This window comes from Camelus ferus, chromosome 35 (genome assembly GCF_009834535.1).
Source record: "Camelus ferus isolate YT-003-E chromosome 35, BCGSAC_Cfer_1.0, whole genome shotgun sequence".
Classification (NCBI taxonomy): Eukaryota; Metazoa; Chordata; class Mammalia; order Artiodactyla; family Camelidae; genus Camelus; species Camelus ferus.
Window position 1 is genome coordinate 11,718,455 of NC_045730.1, and position 26,471 is coordinate 11,744,925.

Below are 26,471 nucleotides of genomic sequence, written 5' to 3' on the forward strand. Positions count from 1 at the left end.
ATTCACAGCATCCTTGAGATTCTGCCAACTCTTCAAGGCATTCTGGAAGTGCTGAGGCTGCAGCTCCCTCCTTTAACCTTCAGCCTGAGCTCCCTCAAGGAAAAGTGAATCTTCTGAATATTCCCAGGTTCTTTGCTCCCCCTGCTCTTCTGATCAGACATAATTATTTCTCTGAACAGGAAATGCAAGAAATATGCTGGTGTCTTTTCTGACACTGGTTTGAAGCTACTCTGATCAATTAACCTATATTAGAGCAGAATATCTCAAATGCAGTAAATGTTTCACATTGAATTCATGTTGGGCCTTCGTACATGCCTACCCCTTTCCTGTGCATCTCTAAGTTGACCTTGACGCACAACACTATGGAGAATTAAGGGATTAGCTGTAGAAATAATAGACTCTAAATATTTCCAGTAATATATGCACCCCCTTGTATATAGTAGACACACAGGTATATACTTCTACACAAAATGCTTTTAAGAACATACACAGAAAATGCAAACTAAAAGATGATCTAACTACACGTGGGAGTTGTATTTTTCCTTTACTTTAAAGGTTCATCTGAAGTTGTTCCTTAACCAAAGTTTTAAAGTTTTCTTATTTATTTTCTGTTGTTGTTGAAGTACAGTCAATTACAATGTGTCAATCTCTGGTGCACAGCACAATGTCCCAGTCATTCATATACATACATATATTCGTCTTCATATTTTTTTCCACTAAGGTCCTCTTATGAGGCCACTGGACTAGCCATCATGTTCCACCCACCATTTTCTTTCTGATGGTCCTGTTAAAATATGGTAGGGAGGGAGAGTCATCTTCATGTATTTTACTTGAATTATTTCTACTTGCTGATTACCTGGGTTGCAAAATGAGCAAGACACATGTTACAGTCTCATGTTCCCAAATACCTGGAGCATCAGGTAAAGAACAGTGGGGTGGAGACACAACTGTATCTTCCCCTCAAAGTCATGTCTCCAATGAATGACTTTGTGTCTTTTTTAAAATACATTTTTATTGAAGTATGTCAGTTTTCAATGTTGTGTCAATTTCTGGTGTACAGCATAATGCTTCAGTCATACAGGAACATACATATATTCATTTTCATATTCTTTTCCACTGTAAGTTACTACAAGTTATTGAATGTAGTTCCCTGTGTTGTACAGTATGAACTTGTTGTTTATTGATCTCCAGCAGCCAGTCCTGGCTCATCCCTGCCGGCTCACATCTAGGGTAGGGGATCGCAGGGACCTTACACGTCGATTTCCCTTAGTTCTGTCACCTAAGCGGTTGCCGCTTTCTCCTCTGGGCCTGGAGCCTCGAGCCTCGGAAGTTCCGCTTCTGTCCCCGCTGACCTCCTGGCTGGAGAGGGGGGCGTCCCAGCGTGAGGGTGCCTTTCTTCCTATGCCGCTCCCTCCCTGCAGGACCGGTCCTGCACCGACTCTTTTTTTCTATTTTTTTCTTACTGGATTTTGTGAGAACCCTTCTGTATTTCAAAGCAAGAGATACTCTGCCAGAGTTCAGTTGGTGCTCTGTGCGAGTCAGTGGGTTTGTAGCTGTAATTCTTGGTGTCCTTGTGGAAGAGGGCGAGCTGTGAGTCTCTCTATTCCATCTTGGCTCAACCTGATTAAAATGCTTTTATATAAAATTGCTTTGAACCACAAAAAATAGAAGAAGAAAAAAATATGACTCTTCCTCAACATTACTTAGACTTAGGGACTTGACATCTTAGTGGAATCTTAGACGTGATTCTCACTGAGTCCTAGAGAAGTTGACTGATGTGCCCAAGTTTATGTAGCCATTCCCAGTGGTGGCACATCTGATGCTCAAACCCCTCTCTGCTCATTCTCACTCTAGTAAAATTTATATTTTAAGGTGGAAAAGTGTTGCATTCCTGAAGCATGAACAACCCCACATTTTATGCTCCCTTAAAACTTTTTCTCTTCATACCTTTCTTAAAGGAAAGGATATTGTAATAAAGTCTCATGTGTGCCCTTCCTTTTTTTCTCATTTAAGATAATTTTCTTAACAATTGTATTGTAAAATAAAACATAGGTACAGAAAACCATGCAAAACATTTTTTACTTATTTGTTTTCCCAGGGGAGATTTGGGATTATTCTTGCCTGACCCTCAGTGATGCTTGTGGTTTTCAGCCCTGCCTCTCCCCCTACACTTCTGTTCTCTCCCAGCTGATGCTCTACTAGGGAAGTTAACTTCCCAGATCTCACTCAGCCCCACTGCCTCCCAGGCCCGCCCATCTTTGTGTTTCTGGATGGACTGCTGCAAAGCTCTCATCCTGGGACTTTTCTGTGCTGATTCCAACTGATTTTCTGTTTGAAAATAAATAATTTATTTCTTACTCCTCATCTCCTTGCTCTGCCTTCTGGAGGATTTCTGTCACTTTATCCTCCAGCTTGATGATCAATTTTTAAGTTTTTATTGTTTAAGCTTTTTTTGGGGGGGGATCCAATCTCTTTATTGTCAGGGTCCCTTCCCTGTGCCCCACTCCCATCCAAACCTATAGAAAAACCCCAAGCTGGGAGTGTCCTGGGGAGGAGAGGCAGATTGTGGGGAAACCCCATGCTCTGCCCTCTCACCTGGGCAGCGCCAACAGGGAGGGTGCGTGAGGAGGGGATGCCAGTAACTCCACCTGCAGAGAACGTGGCACTGGTTGAGATGTGTCGGGGAGAAGGTGCCTGCTGTCAGCTCTCCTCTGGGACCTGCTGGGGATGGCACCGGGGGAGTGCCCAGCTTGAGCTCTGGTACAGTGCACACCCTTCTGCCAGGGGCCATTGCTCCTGTCAGGCTGCTTACTGCAGGGCCCCATCCTCCGCATGTGTGTCCTGGCTGTGCTCCAGCTCTTCCTTGCTGTGTGTTAGCAGCCCCTCCTCATCACCATCATCTCAAGCCTGTGCTTCTCCCTGGGATGTGCCTGCTTCAGAAGCTGTGTCCTCCTTAGGGGGCGGTGGCTGGCTGCTGCCACCACCACTGCTGCTGCCACTGCCGCCGTCACCATTGCTGCTGCTGTCACCCTTGCTGCTGCTGTCACCCTTGTTTTTGCCATCTGGATTAGCCTTCTGCTCCTTGGCAATCTGCTCCAAGCGACCCAACAGGGCATCAGTGTTGGACTTGATCTGTGTCAGCTCCGTCTTCATGGTCTGCAGTTCACTGCTCTTTAACTTGATCTTGGCTGAGCCAGTGGTGATGGCTGAGGAGCAGGCAAAGAGCTTGACAGGTATGGTGGTTTTGACATGCTGGACCAAGGGGACTGTGACGCGGGGTCGCTTCACAGGGACCACCCTGGGCACTGGCACTGGCGGCAGGCGTCCCCGTCGAAGAGGCTGTCATAGAAGTCATCGCGGTAGTAATCATAGTCAAAGCTGTAGCCACTGTATATGGCAGATGCTGCTCTCTTTAGCCCCTTGGGTCTGTTGGGCTTGGGCATTACAGCCATGTTGATGTCCAGGGTCTGCCCGGCCAGCACCCGCCCATTCTCTCCCAGCACAGCTGCCCGGGCATGGCGCTCGTCAGCATACTGGACAAAGGCATAGCCCTTGTGCACCGAACAGCCGGCCACACAGCCACACTTGAAGAAGATGGTCTCTGCATCTGACTTCTTCACCACAGCTGTGTTGAGATTTCCAATGAAGATCCGAGAGTTGATGCACTTGGGGTCATTCTTGTTGGTTACAGTGCTTGTCTGGATCTTCAAGGACATGGTGACCATCAGTACCAAGGCTGAGCTTGGCCAGCAATTTCCTCTTTTGGGGTTGCAGGGTCAGCACCAACTGCCTTAGGGAACAGAGCTCACCCGCGCTGAGGGGTCTGGAGGCAGCCGGGGCTCGGAAGGAGGCGATGCCGCTGCACCGTGGCGGACGGCAGGGAGGCAGGGAGGGACGGAGGAAGAAGGCGGCGCGGGCCGCGGCCTGGGGAGCTGAGCACCCGCGCAGGCCGTCGGCCCCGCCGCCGCTACCGCCACCCGCCCCACCCCGCCCGACCCCGCCCGCCCCAGCTTCTCTCCGATCAGCCCGCCCCGCGCCCGCGCCGCTCGCGCGCCCAGCCGCACTGATCAATGTTTAAACTTTTTAAATGTTGGCAGTTTTCATTTCATTTTCCAAGAATTATCATTTGTTTACTGATTGTTTCTCTTTTATAGCCTCCTGGATTTATTTTGTGGAGACAACATTTTCTCTCTCTGATGATAGCGTGGAATATATTTCAAATTTTCCTCTGTTCTCTGTGGTTTCTTATTTTCCACTGTGATCTTTCTTCCTGGTGTTTGTCTTGGTTTGTCTCTTTCCAGCAGGAAGCTTTGCTCAGTGTCAGATGACCTGGGCTATCTGTCCTGAAAGCCTGACTGAGGGTTCATGTTGGGAGGACTGGCTGTGCTGACAGGTGACCCTCACTGTCAGGTGATCCGGGGACTGTTCAAACACGATAGATGGCAGGTGGCATTATTTGGAGACTGTCTCTTTGAGGTCTTAAGTTTCTGCAGAGCAGAATCATCCAATTTAACTGGCTGACAGCGTTCTGGAAGCAGGACCAGGGAAGGTGTCCAAAGATCCCAGCATTCAACATGTAGAGTTTTATCTCATCCCATTTTGAGCCCTTCTCTGCCCAACAGTCTTCACTCCATCTGGTGCTTTGAGTCCTGGGTTCATCCAGAGAGAATGCCTCAGATTTCCTGTGGGCGAGGTGTGCTGGGTGGATGGAGAAGGAAGGGAGAGCCATTTGGTAAGGCATCAGAGAAGCCCACTACTCGTTCAACCATCCCCCTACTTTGGCTTTGTTCCCCTACTGTATCCCCCAGCTTCCTGGTACCCGGTGTCTCCAAGAGCCTTGTTTTCCTTGGTTTTGGAGGGTGAATCAGCTGGCTCCCTATTGGCCTGGGCCCTCAGCAGCTCTTGAGCCATAATTCTGCTCTGTTCAATCTGTCATCACTCCTCTTCCCTTTTCCCTTCCCCAGTGTGTGTTAAAACTTCTCATCTTTGCTGTTTCCTCAAGTTTTCCATGTCCATATGGTTAATGCCTTCTTAAGTTTTGCAAAAGAGAGGAGATAGGTGGGTGTGGTTAATTCTCTATTTTAAAATCTGGTATCAGTAGGCTTCCTTTGCCCTCTCAGTATTAGCCATTATCTCCATAAAGGAACTTTAGTTATATGGTCAGTTGTTCAAGGTTGCTTTAAATATTTTAATTTATATTTATATTTAGATCACAGTCTAGAGAAATGCTGTTTGTGTGCCAGGGGATCCTTTAAAAAAACAGAAAACTTATTACTTGCTCTGATAGCCATGATTTTAAACTGGTTAAGACATTTATCAGTAACATGTATGAGATTAGTCTTGGTACACTTTGAAATTATAAGGAAATTTTGTTTAAAATTCAGATATTCATTTCAAACTATGGCATTTTAGATTGAGTCTTCATTTTAGAGAAATTTTCCTGAAATAATTTTTTGAAGTTTTAACAACTTCATCTTAGAATTATAAGCATAGCTTTCCTCTTTGGAAAGCATTTGCTAGATTTAGTCAGCCAAAATTTTGTCTCATGCTCCTTGATCAATTGTGAAGGCCCCATTTTTTTTTTTTGTACCAGTAGTGCTTTTTGAACATAAAAGGGCTATTGGTGACTTTTAATTCAGAGAATAATTTTGATTCTGCAAGCCTTTGTCATACCCATAAGCAGATGAGGGTCTTTTTCAGAACAGCTAACAACTTAATATGGTTTAAAAAAAACAAACTTTTTTACTCTCTGCAAGGACTTCAATTTTAATTATTTTATAATCAGAGCAAACGACTTTATTTTACCTGAATGGCTTATGATTTCCTCCTGGAAATGTGTGCCTTCTTCATGCACACAAGGACCAGTGTTAATTGCAGGCAAGCTATACTGTAAGATAATTGCAGGTCTCTTAACCTAGTGGAGATTTGTACGTGGCCCTGAACTTTTCATTACTAGTCATTTTAGGGGGGTTGCTCATGAAAGTTCCAATTATAGTGCAAATACACCAGGAACACTTTCAGCTGCTGTTGTCTTGGGATAATTAGAACCACTGAGTTCAACAGGGCCTTAAGAGACAAGGACAGGTCAGTTATAATGGGACCAAACCAAAGAAAACAATTGTGAGTGACTTACTTTCCAGCGTGGAAGAGGCACGGTGGGTAGAAAGTGGGACTCCCCCAAAGCTGACTGGAAGTGGAAGGGGTGCACCATGTCCTGAAGTAATTCATACTGATGCTCCTGAGATCTGGCAGAGACCGTGTACTAACCAAAGCTCCCCTAGTTACAGAGCCCACTATGTGTTCAAAGTATCTGCATATCCAGTATCTCCTATTCTTTCTTCCCAGCAATCCTCTGAATTCAGTGAAGGAAGAGAACAAGTCACACTTTATCAAGAAGGAAACTGGGTACTAGAAAAACAGCATGATCATCCCCAAGATCCCACCGCCAAGAATAAATGAGGGGAAACCAGCATTAGGACCCAAGCTTCCTGGCTCTAGGCTGGGGCTCTTCCCTACACAATGTTTTTCAAAAGACTGCCTGAAATACCCCTACGAGTAGTAGAAGTGGCCAGTGGACCATGAGCTTTTAGAGGAGAGTGTCAGGGTGTGCAGGTGGAGGGAGAGGCTGCTGACAGTCATTTTGAAGTTAGTCTTGCAGTGGTCTGATCAGCATCATTTTGATTGTTTTAAGTAAACAGGTAATCTCCAGTTCCAGGGTTGGTTTGCTCCCACTTCTTTGAGGCCAGTTCTCAGAATTGTGGCAGCTTATGTCCTGGCTGCTGTCTGGTCGTCATGTAGTTAACTTCTTCTACCTGGTGAAGTTTTAGTAGCTACAAGACAGCTCAAAGGATATGGCTCAGAATATTATCTGTAGCCCTTGAGGAGGAACTAAAGGACTTTGGCTTTGTTTAATGACTAAACAATCATTATTTTGTCCTGTTTGACTGTTTCCCTTTGTTTCTGTATTTTCTTCTCTGATTATACTTATTCTTTGACTAAAGTTTTTCTGTAGACAAGAGGCAGGTGGAGGACATGGTGAGGGGCAGCGGGAGGGATCTGTCCTGTGAAGGACCCCATAGGTCCTGCTCTGTTTCAGGGGGACACTGAACACTTGATCTAAGTCACAATTTTGTATTAAGCTGCCTAAATCAATGATGTCACTTCTGAAATGTGGCTTTACATGCTCCCTGTCTTCCCACAACAGAATTATGAGAAGGAGTGAGAATGAATGCAAGAGAAAGTCTTCCTTTGAAAACACGTACAGATTGCTGCCTACATGCATTACAGAAGGAACAATGTAGTGTCTTTTTACTCATTAATTCATTCACAGATACCTTTTATGTATCTATTGTGTGTCAGATAATGATGCTAGTGGCCTAGGATGTGATTTTTGCAGTGTTAACAAAATGATCTAGGGCTCCTGAGTGTCCCTGAGAAATTTCAGGTGGTCTTCAAAGGCCAAACTATTCCCATGATAAAACTAAAAAGTTACTTGCATTTTCACTCTTATTCTTAATATCTTAACAGAAGAAAGAGAACCTATAGTTTATTATGCCAGACATTAAAAAGATTTCCAAAAATGTAAAACAGTGCCCTTCTTCTCACTATTTTTTGTTTTATTTTGGAAAAAATACAGCCATTTTTCATAAGTATCATGTTTATGTTACTATGTAATGATTTCATTATTATTTTTAATGAATTAGTAAATTAACATTATTAAATATTCACAATTTTGTTTTCCATTATGGTAAATATTGATAGATATAGCCCATATAAGCAAAAGCACACACTGGTACCCTCCAAAAATTTTAAGAGTATAAAGAATCCTGGGAATGAAAAGTTTACAGACTTACTGAGGGAGAAAATTAAAGCAGGATGTATTCTTCCCTTTTGGAGATTATATTGAATTATCTGTAGGCAGCCCCAAAACACTCACTCTCTTCTATACACCACCCACTACTGTGAGGGCTGGAAGCCGGAGAACTCATCTCCCAGAATCCCTTACCAGGAGGGCTTCATATTAGATTCTGCCAATAAGACACATTCTCACAAGATGTAGAAAATAGACCGAAGCCAAAATATTTCTCCATGGACAGGTGTCTGGGCTTCAGCAGATGTGAGATTTTTTTCAGCAGCTCTCAGTATTGCTGTAATCATTGGCTTCAGTGATTCTCACAGCCCTGAGCATCACTAATCATTTCCTGTGGTTCCAGAAATTTCCTGACTGTCTTAAAGCTAGTGGCAAACTTGAGTTGTTCTTCTCCTACGGTTTCAACATTTCTGTAACCCTCAAATTCTCTTATTTATATCTCTTTCTGCTTGGAATACCTGGAGAGGTTTTGTTTTCCTGAGCCAGCTTACTTTGTGGCTGGAGAGTCAAAGGCCAAATAAACAAATAAATTACAAAGTGCATGCAGACTATGATAAGTACTACGAGAGAAATAAAATGAGAGCAGGAGTAAAGACTAAGAGTAGACACTACTCTAGGTTAAAAGATGTATACATGAGAACTATATAATCTGTTCATTTATGATGCTGAATTTTTTATTGAGTTATAGTCAGTTTACAGTGTTGTGTCAATTTCTGGTGTACAGCACATGCTTCAGTCATGCATGAATATACATATATTCATTTTCATATTCTTTTTCACTGTGAGCTACTACAAGATATTGTATGGTGCTAATTCTGTATCTGTTTTTGGTTTCCTAAGAAGGCATTCAGTTCTGGGGCTTTTGTTTTGTTCTATTTTGTTTTGTTTTGTTTTGGGGGTTTTGTTTTTTTTTTTTTTTTTGAGTTTCAAGGTATGAGGAAATGAAATCATAAAAGTGTATCAGAGAAATGACATTGACTTTCAGAAATTAATACCAGTGTTCCTTGTCACCATGATTTGTGAATGTGTTATAAAATTTTACAAACTCTTACCATATGGACATGTTTTACACAGAAATTCTCAGGAACATAATTTAGAATTATTACAGAATAGCTTGATATAAAACATTGATTTGGTGATGTGACTAATGAAAAGCAAAATTTCCATTAATTTTTTTATTTTAATTTCTGAGAACATTTCTACTTCATTAACTCTTCTGGAAATATCAGCACAGGCTAAGTCCTATGAAATGCAACCTCTAGTGATGGGGGCAGAAACCTTGCACTGCACCAACAAAATATATCATACCTCGGCTTGGTAGAAGTAGGGAATGTTCACCATCAGTAATTTATTTAATTTAGATATTTTACCAACAGTGTAAGGAAGACAGATATTGCAATGATATTCTTTAGAGAAAATGGTTGCAGTATTGCAGAGTGTGTTTGTGTGTGTGTCTCTGTGTAGTGTGTGTGTGCCTATAGTAAGACTAGATTTCCCTGAAACTTAGAGCTGTCTTCTAAGGTCTGTAAGACAAAAAATGATGTGGCTTGGAAGTACACAGGTTTGTTATAAGAAACAGTCTTCGAAGTCAAATACCAAGTCAGTTCATTTTCCAGATTTCAAAAACCATCAAGGCGAGTGACTGTTCCAAGAACACACCTAGAACATGGCTACTGCCCTGGCTCTGGGCTCTAGAGCAGTTAATGGAACCTGAGACTCACTGGCCAGAGAGAATATCCAGAGCTCAACCTTCTGGATTTAGTATTCTGAAAACAGTGGACCTTTAAATCTTTTTCTGAATATAAAATGTACTATAATTTTCATATTATATTAGTTTCAGGTGTACTCTCTCTTTTTTGGGTTTTTTTTTTTTTTGAGGGGGGTGTAGGTAATTAGATTTGTTTATTTACTTATTTATTTTAATGGAGGTACTGGGGATTGAACCTGGGACCTTGTGCATGCTAAGCACGTGCTCTACCACTGAGCTAGACCCTGCCCTGAATAAAAGTTACTATAATGTTTTAAGTGCTTTTGAATAACTTCATGTCACCCTTCTCAGTCTGTCATATATAATGAAGCTTAGAAATATTAAGGAGCTGGATGTATTGCAAATATTTTTATTGGGATTAATTCATTGGTGATAAACAATGCAGAGGAGAGAAGAACTATGTGATTAAACATGTTGTCTCCTAACTTCAAAAGTGAATCATGGCACTTATTTCCCAACTAAGCAGGTGCTATAAAAAGCACCACATGAGTCAAGGGATTGGATTTTCATCTTTTCATTTATGAATTCTCCTTAAACCTTTCCCTTTTCTACCTCTTTTCATTAAAACCTCTAAAAGTCATTTTATCTCTTTCCAATAAATATCAGTATAACTCCTTCATGGTTATTAATATCCTTTTTAAAGTGAGGTGGTCTTCTGGTTTACATTTAATCACAAGAATTCACATTCTTTTCCTAATTTGGTTTCTATGAGTACCTTTCTCTTCTCCTAATGATGAGTCATATCTGTGGGTGCTGAAAAAAAAAGACATTATCTAAAATATATTTAAGAAAAGCACAGGCTTTATTTTTTCCTGTGTTTTTTTCCCCCAGGGGAGGGATATCTGCTTAAAGTGTCACTAGCTTTATAAAAACTAAATTCCTATAAGAAGAACAACAGAGCCATGATCAAATGAAAATTAAGGAATTGTGTTTTAATTATTTTATTTTTTTTTATGCAATAACATCTGAACTTTTATTGGCCTCTCACTCCCCAAAGGGCATCAATTCCGCCTTCTTAATGCCTCAGAACTTTGGTGTCTGAGGTGCCATCCACAAGCCTGAGGGTGGTGGTCTTCTGGATGGTTTGCCTGGAGTTGTTGCTATCCATGGCATCACTAAGATTGAAGTCCTCCCCATCTTCCAGCAGGCAGCGGTAGGTGTTGATCTCAGCCTCCAGCTTGACCTTGATGTTCACCAGGGCCTCGTACTCCTGGTTCTGGCATTGCCCCTCTGCCCGGGTCTGGGCCAGCTCTGACTCCAGGTGCAGCAGAACCCCATTAAGCTGCTCCATCTGCATGGCGTAGCAGGCCTCCACCTCCCTCAGGCTGTTCTCCAAGTTGGCCTTCAGGTTTCTCATGGAGTCCAGGTCGATCTCCAGGGACTGTACGTTCCGTCTCAGCTCTGTGAGGGCTGTCTCGGCAGCTCCTATCTCAGTGGTCTGCGAGGTGACCACTGTGGTGCTCTCCTCAACCTGCTGGGACCAGTACTTGTCCATCTCCTCTTGGTTCTTCCGAGCAAGCTCATCATACTGAGCCTGGATGTCTGCCATGATCTTGCTCAGGTCCTCAGACTTGGGGGCATCCAACTCCACGGTCAACCCAGAGTCGGCAGTCTGGTTTTCTAGACCCTTTACTTCCTCCTCGTGATTCTTCTTCATAAAGAGCAGCTCCTCTTTGAGAGCCTCGATTTCTGTCTCCAGCTGTAGGTGAGTGACATTGGTGTCATCAATGACTTTGCGGAGCCCAGTGGATGTCACTCTCCACAGACTGGCGCATGGCCAGCTCTGTCTCATACTTGACTCTGAAGTCATCAGCAGCGAGACAGTCATTGTCAATCTGTAGAATGATGCGGGCGTTGTCCACAGAATTTGCAAAGATCTGAGCCCTCACGTCCTCAGTGGTCTTCAAGTAATGCCCCCAGTCTCGGACCTGGGGTCCCTTCTTCTCCAGGTGTTCCCGAATTTTGCTGTCCAGTCTCCGATTGTCAGCCTCCAGGCTCCTCACCTTCTCCAGGTAGGAGGCCAGGCGGTTGTTCAGGTTTTGCATGGTCTCCTCGCCCTGGATGCCCCCCATGCCCACTATACACCAGATCATCCGCGTGCCCAGGTTCCCGGAACCCCAGCCGCCCCGAACGCTGGTGGAGCGGGACACGGAGATCCGAGATCCCGAGCCCCCGGCGTCTGCATAGACGCTGGCCACGCTGCTGAGTGGTCGCGGCACGTAGCGCGACTGCACGGAGCCGGTGGACCGGCAGGTGGAGAGGCTGGACTGGGTGCTGAAGCTCACGGTGTCTGTTCCGCGACGAAAGCAAGAGGCCAGGACTCGGGTGCTGGGCCGTCTTAATTATTTTTAAATTGCTGCTCAACATCATTTTTACAAGAGGCCCTGATGAAGATAAAATGACTTCTTCACCTGGTAGCACTGGGTATCGTGGGCAATAAACTGATGGATAAGGTGTAAGTCAGAGAGGAGAGAAGGGCTGAAGAGAAATGAAGTAGGTTATAAAGGCATAGGATTCTGGAGGTAGAAAGAATCTTGGGAAGCAATTTAATGATCCCTCACTTTATAAATGAGGAAGTTGCAGGAACACGATGTAAAACGAAAGTAAAACTGAGAAGCCACCCCCTGCAGAATCAGGAGACATCTGGACATGAAAAGGGGAAAGTGAAAAACAGGAGCCCTTCTCTCAGCTCCAGTTAGGTTTAGGACCAGAATTTTCAAGTTGTGCTAAGTTGATCAGGTCATCAAACTGCTTGGGTGTCTTCCTGATTTCTGCTCAAAGCTGTGCTTTGCAAACCTAGCCCATGGTGGTGGGGGGAGGAAGAGTCAGATCTTAAAGCGCTGAGGCTACCTGGACAGTGTTTAGCATCACCCACAGGTCAGCTCTGTGCTGAAAACTACCTTCCCACTGTCCTGTTTACACTGGTTTCTCTGCTATCTTCTTCATAGCCCATCATCTAGTTACTCAGCAACCCAGACAGACATAGCCCTGGGTCCAGTGCTTAATGGGATTGTAAAAGCACAAGGAGCTTGCAATCTAATTAGGAAAGAAATAGATGGGCACAGACGGGAAGTGACAGATCGCTTGCCTGAGTGTGTGTGAGGAGTCAGAGCTGTGGTTCAGCAAAGGGAGTGACTTCTGCCCTGGATTTGAGCTGGACCAGGAAACGTGCATACGTCCTAGATGGGGAAGGAGATGGGGAACTGCATTCTAGGGAAGGAACAGCATGTGTAAAACACTTTAAGTTGGTAATAAACACCATATAGATCAGGGCCAAAAAGGAAAATGCTCTGTGGGGGGAGCAGGGGTTCATGGTGAGGAATAGTTCGGTAGATACGTTTTGCAGGGACTTGAATACCAGGCTGAAACACTTTATATTTATTTCATTAAATACAACAGTCTTACTCACTATTAGCCTCTGAATTATTAACCTCTTAAATGGCCTCTGTGGATATTTAACCTCTTCATGGTGGAAAGTAGAGAAAATAAATTGCTTTGCCATCCATTAAAATAATGACACGAAGCCAAGTTGCCTGATTTCCCAAAAACCCATCATTTCATGAGCCACTCCTCGGGGAAAATGACTTTTCTGACTCAGCAGTAATATAAAAGAATCCCCTCTAAACCTCCACATTGAAACGAGCTGGAGCACTTTGGATTGTGCTCCCTGTGTGGGTTTATAAGTCTTTATAGCTCTTTCATTGTGGAAATTGTTTTGGCAAATATGTGTTCAGAAGGGCATTCAAAAAGCAAAAGCTTCCAACATGGAGAAACTAAAAAGGCAATGGATCTGACAAAGGAGTAGAGAAATCAAAGTGACAGGGCTTGAATTTCCAATAAATATATCAGTATTTTGTGTAACTGAACCAAAAGGAGCTGAAACACCCTGCCAACCCGAGAGTGACCTCTTAAAGTTCAAAATGAGACCTGAGAGAAACCGGAATGTGATGAGGGCTGATGTAGGGAGAGGAAATCACTGGAATAAGTACATGGCCAGATGTGAGGGTGAGGATCCACCAGGATAAAGGATGGATGGTCCCCATGAGATGTATTTGTTTGGCAGATAACAAGTCATGGGAATCAAGTTCCATCACTTTTTCTTGAAGACCCTCTTACTGGGATGTCCCAGACAGTGGTCTGGAAGGAGACTTTGATGTCAGGGTATGAACTGTCATGCGGTCCCAAGCTCAGTGTCCCTTGATTCCTACAAATGGATCAGAAGAGCCTATGTGGGGGTTGTGGCAGGGTCACACAGCTTGTCCGACTCCACTGAGCTTGCAACTCCAGAAGGGACACATATGGAGGGGTGGGGAGGGCTGAGGGGGAGGACAGGAGGACAGACCCACTTAACCAGCCAGATCAACTGAATCAACACTGCAGGACAACAGAATCAGTGATGTCACAGCCAGCTTCACTTCACTCTTCTTTGTACAAACGTGTCATTTAGGACACTTGCAGTCACTTCTCCCCATGGAGTCTTTATTTTCATCACCACCTGCATAAGTTGACTGAATAGAAGGCCTCAGGGCCCCCTCTATGGCTGTCTGTCCTTTCTTGTGCTGGACAGTTTGACCAGCTCTAGTCCCAGCTGGAAGCAGTCAGTACCTTTGGGACCTCTGTGTGACGCTCTAGTGAACAGGTAGCTGTCCAGCCATATCAAACATCTCAGAGTCAGGAGTTTGGCTGTGTATAGGCAGGCTTTTCTAAAGAGACACTGGGTGGGGGCAGGTCTTCTGAGTCCTCCTGGCTCTCAGCCCAGCTCCTAGGCTTTCTGGAGAACAAAGTAATGGTTTTGAGGTTAAAAGCCCTCCTGCTTCTCCCTGGTGGACAGGGACATTCTGCTTCAGCTCATAAGTAGATCTGGGGATCCCTCAAGGAAAAGGGAGAGATGAGAGTGACAGAGCCAGCTCTCTTTGGGCTCCCCTGGTAATGGCTGTGTTGTATTCCTGCCCCAGCCTGGCTGGAGAAACCCTCACATGGTTTCTAACCCACAAGTTCACGACTGCTGAAGCCAAACATGACCTCAGTGGTCCTTTAGCTGCCGTATCACACCTGGGTTGGACGTGCAGGTTTGTGGGAGTTTGGGTAATGGGGGATCTGGGACGGCTGATGATAGGCACTTTGTGCTGATTTTAGGACCTAGGACAGTTCCACACCATCTTGCAACATGGGCTATTGGGGTGACTGGGTTCACTGAAATCCTAAATCCCCCTCATGAGGAGTTTGCTTTCCTCCCTGCTACCCATGGCAAGCTTTGGAGAAATGAAACAGACGGGATATGTGAAAATAGAAGAGGGGTCTAAGACTAAATTTTCAGAAGTTTAAACTCAGAAGCCTTTCTTGAAGGTGTTGTCATGGAAGCCAAAGACCTTGCCAGGTTTTACAAACCGACATTGAGGAAGTTTCTGAGCGTCGTTGAGCATGTCACCGCCAGGGGGCAATGTGAAGCTGTGTCCATGACTCATAGTTTAGGTCTTGACCAAAAAGTTAAATCCAAACCACACAACCCTTTCTGTCCTGTACAGAAGCTTCTTGAAAGCCCTCAGAGGGCTTTTAAACTTTAAAGCTGTAGCAGTGTTTAGTAAATCCAACAGTATCATTAAGAGTACATTGGATGTTCCTCTTAAAACCCATACCAGATTAAGTTTTACTGGGACTATGGTGCTGTTCATTTTCTCATTGAAATGGTCATTTTTCACTGTATTCCCTGTCCGAAATAAGAATGTAGATTTGAATAAGAATGCATTATGGAATGGCTCTGCCCTAACTTGTAATAAAAAAAAAGGCTTTTTGTGTCTTGTAAAGCTTTGCCTCCAATCCATGTTATGACAATTTTAAAGTCTACAAGGGCAGCAGACGGATTCACACTCAGATGAATTATTCCCTTTTTTTTTTTATAATTGAAGTACAACAGTTAGTTTACTATGTTGTGTCAGTTTCTGGTGTACAGCATAACATTTCAGTCATACATATACATACATTCAGACGAATTTTCATTCAGATGAATTTTTTTGTTCAGCTCTGGCCATGTGTCCAGCATTGCCCTGGAAACGGCATGGCTCCTACCCTCGGAAAGCTTACAGTCTCCCTGGGGATCAGACAGAATAACAGAAGAGCCAGCTCCCTGGCACTCTGTTAGCTTTTAGGAAATAACTGGTCAATTTGGAACATGAAAGAAGAAACAGTAGAGTAATTTCTGGAACCATGACATGTTCATAATCTCAGATTTTGGGGTCATACTCCTCAAGTGAAGTTTCTACTTTGTCAATTCCATTACAGCCAAATAGGGATAAACGGCTTCCCCATTATTAACAGAGCATTTTCCCCTTTTCCTAAAGTGTTCATTCTTTTCTCAGTAGTATTTAGTATTTTCTTAGGACATCTTGCAAATATATGACACTCGGGAACAGAGCACAAGTGGAGACGGTAATCTCTGGACTGTCTCATAAAATCATTTGAGAAGTTTGGAAGAACACTGAGTTTTTCCGCTGAAACAGCAATAAAATAATATCACTGTGTTATGAACTAGGTGCTGCCTTCTTGCCTTATGTATCTTAATTTTAGTTAGTTAGAAACAGCAAAATTGAGCCCCAAGTTTCTGGCAAGGTTATGCATGTGGTTGAGTGCGCTCAGCACAGGATAGGGATTTATAAACTCTGAATCCTGGTCCCCAGTCTGTTACTGACTTTGGGAAAGTCATTTAACCTCTTGTTTCTTATTTCTCTGGAGTAAAATGGAAGTAATAGAATAGCCCATCTCACTGGGAGGCTGTGATTAATGTCACAAACGATGGAAATACACTTTGCAAATTCAAGTGTCATTGCAGTGCTGATGTGAACCCCTTACAAAGGTCATGTGTCTTGTTTCTAGAGAAGGAAGCCCTTTGCTTCCTCTTTTGCCCACCTCTAACCTCTGACTATGTCCAGATGCTCCAATGTTACCGAGCTCTTCTTGCCTTTATGTGAAGCAGACGTATAATCATTTCGAAGACATTTAGGAAGCATTTTATCTTTACATCCTTCAGGAAGCAAGGACTGTGAAAGCCAAGTTATTGCAGCTGTGCTTGGACTGCTTCAGGTGCTTCAGAGTGATGGGGATGGTGTGGAGTTTGGGAACGCAGGGACAAGGTGGCATTATTATGTATAAAGGAGACAGTTTCTCTATGAGAGAAGGAGAGGATTGGACCAGTACTTCTTGCAATGGGTTTCTCCTCACTAGGCAGAGAGCAGAAAACCTGGAACCAGGCGATTTTCTTTTTTACTGTGTACCCAACAGCCATTACGGTACTTGACAGAAAGTAGCCACACGATAAATGTTTGTTGAAGGAAAGATGGGGGGAAATCAGCTGGTTCACTAGGCAATGCTAATGGCCACACCAAAGTGCTTAGAAGCTGCATTTTCTGTGAAGATCTAAGTAATAAAATCATCCTGAAATATCAGGAAGTAATACTAATAAATTTTATCTCAATGTAGGCATAAAATTAAAATTTAGTACATTCAAAAAATGAATTTTAACTTTCATCTTTGTTGTTCTTTGGAGGTATTTTTAGCAGTCAAAATTTTCTGCAAGCCTGAGTGCCAAGAATGCAAAAAAAAAAAAAAAAAAAAGAGAGAGAGAGGCTAATTTAAACTTATACTGTGGAATTTCCAACTAAATCTAAGCCACTCAGAGGGGAAAATGTAATTTCAGTCAGATGGATTTTATTCTTGTTTATCCCTAAGCATCCAAAATATTTTAAAAAGTAAAGGTATGAGAGGAAATGCAAATGCCTTCAAAACTTACTGTTATTTCTCAGAAGCCCAGCGTTACTTGAGAATTGAAAAACAGCATAGTTTGGTCGTCTAATCTTTTTCAAATGTAGAAGTGATTCCCAAGTCTCACCTACAGATGATTTGTACTGGAATTTCAGCAGTTCATTCTTTCAGTGTTTTCTTGAAAAGAAACAGCCACATTTCAAGACTTTCTACCAACTTAGAGAAAGTTCCCTCATGAAAGGAACAAAGAACTTGGTATTATTTCGGGAGAAGTTACCACGTGTCCCCCAAAAACTATTGTTGAAAAGAAAATAGATTATTGCTGGGAAGAAAATATAGGTTTAAAGCCATTTTCAAAAGAAATGCTTTGGGTTTTTTTTTTTCCTTTTTTTTTTAATGACTTGGATCCATATTCAGTAAAGAACTTTGCTAATCATTTTTTCTAATTACTTAGGCTAACTCATATTGGATGAGAAAAAATTATATTGTGAAGACTGCAGTAAACTGTAAGTTGCTCTCCCATGTAATTAGTTTGTTCTGGGAGCTCATTTTTATTACAAAAATAATTTGTGGTAGGTAGTTATGAAGGGAGGGGCTCAAGCTGGAAGGCTTCGGGGTAATATTTCCTACATGAAATCTTCTCTACCATGACAATTCATTTTATTCCTTAGAAGTCAAACAAATACCTTATATCTAATTTCAAATAAACAGACTTAACAAGCTCAGGCACTCGACTGACAGTTTTTGGGGGGCATTCCATTCATAAAGGAATTAAAGGCATCAGGCATCAGTGGCCATGTAGTTCCTCCAAAGTACCTGTTTCTGGGGGTCCTGTTTCTCTTTCTTGCTTCTCTCTCCCTCCCGGTGCAAAATTGCTGGCATGGGAGATACAGGGAATGCCGGAGGATGGAGGGAGGGGGAAGCCATGTCCATCCCTGAGTGACTGCCCTTTGGGGAAATTGACTGCTTTTGTGCATGGTTCTCTGAGTCCAGGAGGAAAATGGGGAGATGCTTTCATTTTCTTTTCTAAAACCAATCTCTCTGCCAGTGCTGGGGATCCTACCTATACCAAACGCCAGGAATTTTCCCTCAACTATTTTCAATTTTATCCTACATTTGGCTCTTTCTCTTTTGCCTTCAAACATCAGTTCATTTGTATTTAAATTAAAAAAAAAAAAAAAAAGGACTTAATCTTCCCAAAGTCTTCAAATAGAAATTCTCTCTCTGCTGCTGCTCTCTTTTGGGATCTACTTTCTGACTATTATGTCCTTCGCGGTCCAGCCCTATTCTGAAATACCTTTATTTCTAACATGTTAATACGATAAAATCAAACCTCAATACAGAGAAGAGCCTCAAGAGATGATCTGATCTCCATCCATAGCTTCAGGCATCAGTGGCCATGCATTTTACCCCCAGGGAACCTTTTTCTAGGACCTCATTTCCCTCTTCTACATCACTCTATCTCCCTGTGCCAATTTGACTATGAGGGAGGTAACCATGCTCTGTCTATATCTGGAGTGATTCCCCATTTTTAAGGCAAAGTGCTGGCCAACAGCCAAGGGAGGTCGTGTCTTTGGATAAATCTTAAGGTGCTGTCTCATGCTTTTCAGTCTTTCAACTGTATTTGATACAGTTGAAAGGCCAGTTGGGTTTCCATGACACTGTGTTTTGAATTTAATTTTGAATAAAAGGGGAGAATTGGTTAGGGATCTGGACTCTTATAAAAGGTCACCATGACTCTGGATGGAAAAAAGAGCTATCATAAGCAGAGGGCCTTTTATGAGCAAAAACACAGGCATGAGTCTAATAGAGAAAGATTACTGACTTAAATACAATCCAGACTTCAGTGCAAGTTCCAGATTCATTTTTTGATTAGGGTTCTTTATTTTCACTCTGGAAATATTCCCAAGAGAAAAAGGAGGCATTGACTGAGTTACAGTAGAACAGACAATATGTTTAGCTATGTATTCGAATACGCAAAATTGTATCTCTTACCTTGGAATACTTTCATGGTCACATTTCTGAGAATAGTTCTGTCACTAAAACAGCCATATATAATTTTTCCAATTTTTTAAAACTTTTATTCTGGCTACTAATATTAAACAGTTGATAAGAGAACTCTGCATTGTATCTTAAAAATGAAAATATAAATAAATTAGATGGCATTGTTTTATGTGTTTGGTGGTGTTTGTTTTGTTCAATCTGTTGGGTGATTTGAACAGGAGGATTCAGAAGAACAAGATGAAGGCTGTGTGTTTGCTCTGGGGAGAGTTCCTAATTGCAAGAAATTTCAAGAAGCTAACCTGGACTAGGAGGCTGAGGGTTCTTACACAGATTTTGAGCTGCTGAGGCCAGGCTTGAACCATGGGCAGAGCCAGCTGGGCTCTGACAATGAAGGAGCAGGAGCAGTGTGTCCAGGGCAAGGTCATTGCCATCCCTGGCCACCACCACTATGTCTAACCCTCCTGTTGTCTTTAAGACATTCCCTTGGGGTTTAGAGAGGAGCTGAGGTCACCTCCCTGGGCTCTGGCTGCCAGGATGGCTGAAAAGTGATGAGGGGAAAGGAGAGGAAAATATTGGACTCTTCCAGCTTCCTTAGATTGGAGGATGAAGGGACAGATTCTCTCAACATGTCTGTACAGTGGAGAGAATTTCCCAAGAATGGAAAGGGGCCTTGGATTTTGGACAGCAACCCCCACTGCCCTCCTCAACATTCATTTTACAGGGAAAATATATTAGAAGACTCTGGTTAATAAAAATTCCATATGCCCTCTGCTGATTTATAAAGATTACTGTAGAGCTCATAACACTGTTCTAAGCATGATTAATACATTGTAATAATTTCTAGCATTGTATACTTTTTAAAAATCCATCTCAGAAAAGAATATGCCTTTATACAGTTGCCATCAGGCACTGAGGAATACAACATGCATGCTTTTCGGGGTCATGTCATTTCTGCAGCTTCAGATATCACCCTTGTTTCACATGAAACCATCAATAGCCGGCAAAGAGTTTAAATGCTGTCTTTAATAGGAACTAAATTAACAAGACCCCCTGACCTTTATGCTCTTCAAATAGTATTTCCTTAACTCTGAATACCATCCACTACTTCACATTTAGGAGAAATCTCATGTCACATTCTTTTATTCTGTTATTCTGTCTAGTTGGCCAACCAGTTTGGAGTTCTCAAATGAGAAAATTAAACCGGTAGCCAGTGGACCAAAGGGAGAAATTCTGTCACAAAAGAATTGTTTTTCCCACACAGATTGTACTGGCACAAGAGAACCCTCTGATGATTGAAATGTTACTCTGAATCTTAGGATGTTTTCCGTAACTCTGCTCCTAAGAATAATTTGCAGTAGTCAGACAGTAACACTTCATTCATTCAGACCCAGTAGTTTCCCATTCCTCTTATCTCAAAGTCTCTACATTTTGAAATAATTTGGAGTTCAGCTGGTTTGAAGTTAATATTTACTAAGCAAGCTCTCGCTTTCATAATCTCACAAATTGGCTAGCAGTATTCAAAATATTTCAGGGGACTTTGTATTTTATTCAAAGACGAGATTTTCAGGTAATACCAAGTATGTTTATTTTTTAACAACCAAATGATTGCAAATGTTCTTATTCATTGGTTTGTAACAAAATCCATTAAGGATTTTGATGGGCATTTTTAGTAGTTACCCTGTTTGTGTAACGTTAATAAAACTGTATCTATTTAAAAATATATTATAATATGCTTTTTAATTACCTGCCCCAGTGAGTCTGAATTTACCAGATTTGACCCTAGACAACTTTTCTACAAAGATATCCAAGCAACGGATCATTGTCATTATTACTTCCCAACATTTCACAGTGACCAAACATAATTCACGATGTATTTTCCTGCCCTGCTGCAATATCTTCTCTGTTCCCACACAGTTTGTGTGCTTTCTCAGATGACCCTCCTTTTGTCTCACATGTGGTACTGTAAGTAGGAAGGGAAGAGAAAAGAGTGAGAGGCAGCCACTGGGGTAGAGATTTCTGGGAAGAGGAGCAGAAAAGATGAATAAAAATGTTTCAGAGATGGATGGACTTGGACGTATCCTGCTAGAAGGTAGGGCTGTCAACCTTGCTAATAGGGGCAGCTGGGAAGCTGCCATGATGTCATGCAGAGGCCACAATGGGGTGGCTGTCAAGGAAAAGGTGGAGGTGGTGGAAACAGCTTGGGATTTTATGTTCCAAACAGTAAACTGATTTGCACATTGTTGCATACGATCACAAATACAGAAAGAGAGTAACCAGTGAGAGAATGTGCTATGGAGTTAGGCTGATCTGGGTTTGAGGTCAGGCTTTGTCACTTACCATGTGATTTTGGACAACGTATTTAACTTCTGTCAGCCTCAGGGGCTCATCTGTGAAATGAGGCCCATGATTCCTCGCTCGCAGTGTGGTCATGGGGATTATGTGACCCAATGTGTGGGGAGCGGTGCTGGGCACTCAACATGAGCTAGTTTTTATCTTTATTATTAATGAACTTTAAAATTAATAAATTTAGTATTGATAAAAATTTTAAATCAATCAAATCACTATGTTGAAAATGTTTTATTTAGTAAAATAATCACTTGTTGGCCTGGTCAGTGGTTTATAAAAATGGAAGGATCTCAGACTTTGAAGTCAGATTGACCTGGGTTTAAATCCTGGGTCTTCGTATGACCCAGGAATCCTGCTCCTGGGCTCATATCCAGAAGGAACCCTACTTCAGGATGACACCTGCACCCCAATGTTCATAGCAGCACTACTTACAATAGCCAAGACATGGAAACAGCCTAAATGTCCATCAACGGATGACTGGATAAAGAAGATGTGGTATATTTATACAGTGGAATACTACTCAGCCATAAAAACTGACAACATAATGTCATTTGCAGCAACATGAATTATCCTGGAGAATGTCATTCTAAGTGAAGTAAGCCAGAAAGACAAAGAAAAATACCATATGAGATCACTCATATGTGGAATCTAAAAAAACAAAAAACAAAAAAACAAAGCATAAATACAAAACAGAAATAGACTCATAGACATAGAATACAAACTTATGGTTGCCAAGGGGGTGGAGGGTGGGAAGGGATAGATGGGATTTTAAAATTGTAGAATAGATAAAGAAGATGATACTGTATAGCACAGGGAAATATATACAAGATCTATGGTAGCTCACAGAGAAAAAAAGTGACAATTAATATATATATATGTTCATGTATAACTGAAAAATTGTGCTCTTCACTGGAATTTGACACAACATTATAAAGATTATAAATTAATAAAAACTGTTTTTAAAAGAAAGTCCTGGGTCTTCTACTCACTAGGAATATCATTTTTTTTTAATTTTTAATTCATTTTTTATTTTATTTGGGGGGTAGTTAGGTTTTTTTTAATTTGTTTATCTTTTTTTTTAATTGTGTATTTTATTTTGTTTTTTAGTAGAGGTACTGAGGATTGAACCCAGGACCTCGTGCATGCTAGGTACACATGATGCCACTGAACTGTACCCACCCCCCAGGAACATCATTTTTAATCTAGAGACTCTCTTCCTTTGTCAGTAATGGGGAATTAAGTCTTCCTTTATCAAAGAGTTGTTGGTGGGATTTAAAGTAATACTAATGAGCTTAGTGGGGTGACTTATTAAAGTGACAGTGATTTTCAGTTTTCAGCATTTCATAATTTTTGTCACCTAAGTGGCCAGTGGAAATTAGCATGGGGAGTGGAAGAAATGTCACAAGCATTAATCAAAGAAAGAACCTAGAGTAAGTAAGACTGTGCATAAAATGTCACCATGAATTAGTAGTAGAATCAGCATTAGAACGCATGGATATAGGTTCGCAGAGTTAGGGGTCTCTCGTCCATTGTAATAGCATTTATAACTAACTGGACTCTGCACAAGAAATAACCTAACTTGTATGGACATAGCCAATATTTTAAAAGTTTAATAACCAGGGTCAAAACTGAATAATATGTTTGTGATACATTTTAACTGTGGTGTAGCTCAAGTTTTAATAACATGGTTTTTTCGGATCAACACTCAATAATGTGTTGTGACACATTTTAATTGTGTTCAATGACTTTTTCATAGTTTCATCCATGGTTTTCTTTCCACATAGCAGTGTGTGTCTCTGATATTAGGAAGCATTGAGTTGGAGAGGGTGTGGAGAGAAGGGAACCCTCCTACACTGTTGGTGGGAATGTAATTGTTGCAGCCACTAAGGAAAACAGCACTGGAGGTTCCTTAAAAAAACTAAAAATAGAGTGACTATCTATGATCCAGTCATCCCATTCCTGGGCATATATCTGGAGAAAACTCTTAATTTGAAAAGATACATGTACCCCAATGTACATAGCAGTACTATTTCCATAGCCAAGACATGAAAGCAACCTAAATGTCCATTGACAGATGACTGGATAAAGAAGATGTAGTATATATAGACAATGGAATACTACTCAGCCATAAAAAAGAATGAAATAATGCCATTTGCAGCAATGTGAATGAATCTAGAGATGATCATACCAAGTGAAGCAAGTCAAAGACAAATATCATATGATATCGCTTACATGTGGAATCTAAAAAAAAGACACAAATGAATTTATTTACAAAACAGAAACAGACTCACAGACATAGAAAACAAACTTATGGTTACCAAAGGAGAAAGTCGGGTGAAGGATAAATTAGGAGTTCGGGATTAGCTGATATACACTACTATATATAAAACAGATGAAGAGCAAGGTCCTACTGTATAGCACAGGGAACTATATTCAATAGCTTAAAATGATCTATAATGAAAAAGGATGTATATGTGTGTATAACTGAATCACTATGCTGTACACCAGAAACTAACACCACATTGTAAATCAACTATACTTCAATAAAAATATATATAGATAAAGATTGATGTGAACAAATTTCCACTTGGGGAAATGTTGTTCTAAAGGATTGTACTATTCTGTGTGCACTCAGCTCACTGACATCAACTAAACACCAGAGCATCCGGCAGCAGAGAAATCTGCTGACTCTAGGGGAAGATGGCAAAGTCAAATTCTATTTTCTGGGGCTCCTCAATGGTCCTGGAATCTTCCTCTGCCTGCGGGGTGCCTATTGATCTCATTCATGATTTCAGTATCTTTATGTTGGGCCACTCATGTACTTTGGTGGCCCAGCCTCCCGCTTCCAGTCCTCAACCCCACAGTTATCTCCCACTTGGCATGGGGGTGGGATCCAGGCATCTCTGTGCACCAGGCTCTTCAAATGATGCAGCAATCACAGCTGCCCGTCCCTCCGACAGTGGGAGCAGAGGGACAAGTCAGAGGTGGCTCAGCCTTTCATTCAGCCTCTCTGATTCTCAGTTGGCCTCCCCTGGTTTCTTTCTGCATACTGCTATGTAAGGCTGCTCTTATTTTCATGGCTGATCTAGTTTGATGTGTGTATGTTCCTTGGTAGTGTCTAACTAACGCTTTGTGGAAACTGGAAGTTAGAACCTCTAACTGTGGGCATCTTGTCCAAAGGTGTGTATGGGATTACAAGGCATTCTGTGCTAGTGCATCACACATGTAATGTACTCTGTTCATCCTATGTTTTTTTAATCAACATGAATCTTTAATTACTCAGCAGTTACTTGGTGGAAACCATGACATTATTATTTGTATTTTTCAGATGGAGAGACTGTGGCCCTAAATTTGTCCTGGTTGCCCTGAGCACTGCGTGTCCTGGAGACAGAGCTGGAGCCCCAATCCAGAGCCCCTGGGTATCGCCCAAGAAGACTGCACTGCTTCTCTGTGGAGGACTCTTGCTTCTGCATTTTCTTTCTGGGTAGGTCTATCTTGCTATTAAATCATAAAGTGAGCATTGATCATCTTGACTGTGAACGAGTTATGAGCTAAAGTCCTTTCTATAAAACTTGGCTTCTGTTAATTCCTCCCTGAGCCCAGTGGAGCAAAATATCTGAGTTGAACCAAGAACTCTTCCTCCAATGTGAATTCATTCTGAAATGCATCTCTTCTATTTTTTGGTTTTTTTAGCCACTCTTTCTTTGAGCTTGCAGGCAGTGTCATCCACATAGGTGTTACTTTTCAGGCTGTTTCACATTTACTTATATGCCTGTCTTTGTGTTCAGACTCTGGCTTGAAGCCACCATAATGACTAAAGAATAAGAGTGTTCAAAGGTTATGAACGTTTGGCAAGCAATCCGTGGACCTCTGTAGGTATCTGATGACTCTGTGTCTATGGAGTGGGCAGAATGAATCAAAAATAAGATCCCTTTTAGGCCTTCCCAGTGATATGACTTTGATCAAAGTCAGGGTCCCACAAAAGTAGCAAAATTAACTTGCCAGTTTCACTGAGGTTCTTTTGCTTTGCCCAAATCAGCTTACTTAGGTGGACTTGAGAGGGTCACAAGGGTGGGATGACCAAATTGACCCCCACCTTTGGCTATACTCTTTTGGCCCCAAATATGATCATAAATCCACCAGTTGAATATTTTATACTCATAAAAGTGATTTCCATTTTGAGTTTTCTCCCATGACAGAGGGCCTCATACATCCTTCTCCATTCTGACACCACATTGTAAAATTCTGATATTTGAACCAGTGGAAGCTAGGAAAGAGAGTAGAAGGATCCTGTGCCATTACAGTCTTTATTCAACTTGGGTCTGCTTCAGTGAGCACTGTGAATCAATGCACAGCCACACCACCCATTACCCAAGAACAGACATGTCAGGAAACATGTACCCACACACATCCAAGAACTCTAGAGTCACTGGCAAAGTAGGCATTGAACTTCGTTTCACCAACTTCAGAATCAGGAATTCGTGGCTTCTGGGTTTGTACCAGCTCTGATGCAGGGAATTCACTGAGGAATACAAGGTCACACTTGCAAAACAGCTTCTGAATTCAAGGCACCAGGGAGTACCCCTTCCTTCTGTCAATTGACCGTGTTGGTGGAACCCCATCAAATAAAAGGTGCATGTGGATGCTGGATTTTGTACAGCTAGTGAGCTGGTTAGTAGGTCCTGTTTACTCTCAGCCAGAAGCTGAACTGGCCTCAGAAAGGGAGTT

General features: G+C 42.0%; 3 protein-coding genes across 3 annotated transcripts in view; 1 reads left to right on the forward strand and 2 right to left on the reverse strand.

The window, feature by feature from the left end:
• LOC102519101 (RAC-gamma serine/threonine-protein kinase-like) overlaps positions 1 to 25,227 on the forward strand; it is a 169,793-nt gene extending 144,566 nt beyond the window's left edge. The window contains exon 2 of the mRNA XM_032474161.1: positions 25,072 to 25,227. The gene's annotated coding sequence lies outside the window, so the exon portion shown is untranslated. The remainder of the gene's footprint in view (positions 1 to 25,071) is intronic.
• Positions 2,517 to 3,858, reverse strand: LOC102517302 (RNA-binding protein Raly-like). The gene is given in 2 exon segments (XM_032474164.1): positions 2,517 to 3,329; positions 3,332 to 3,858. Coding segments are annotated over 2 exon segments (822 nt in total). The 5' UTR covers positions 3,726 to 3,858; the 3' UTR covers positions 2,517 to 2,901.
• LOC102519489 (keratin, type I cytoskeletal 18) lies at positions 10,583 to 16,917 on the reverse strand. Its single transcript, XM_032473571.1, is given in 3 exon segments — positions 10,583 to 11,382; positions 11,384 to 11,928; positions 16,830 to 16,917. Coding segments are annotated over 3 exon segments (1,362 nt in total). The 3' UTR covers positions 10,583 to 10,653.
• Positions 25,228 to 26,471: the final 1,244 nt, after the last annotated feature.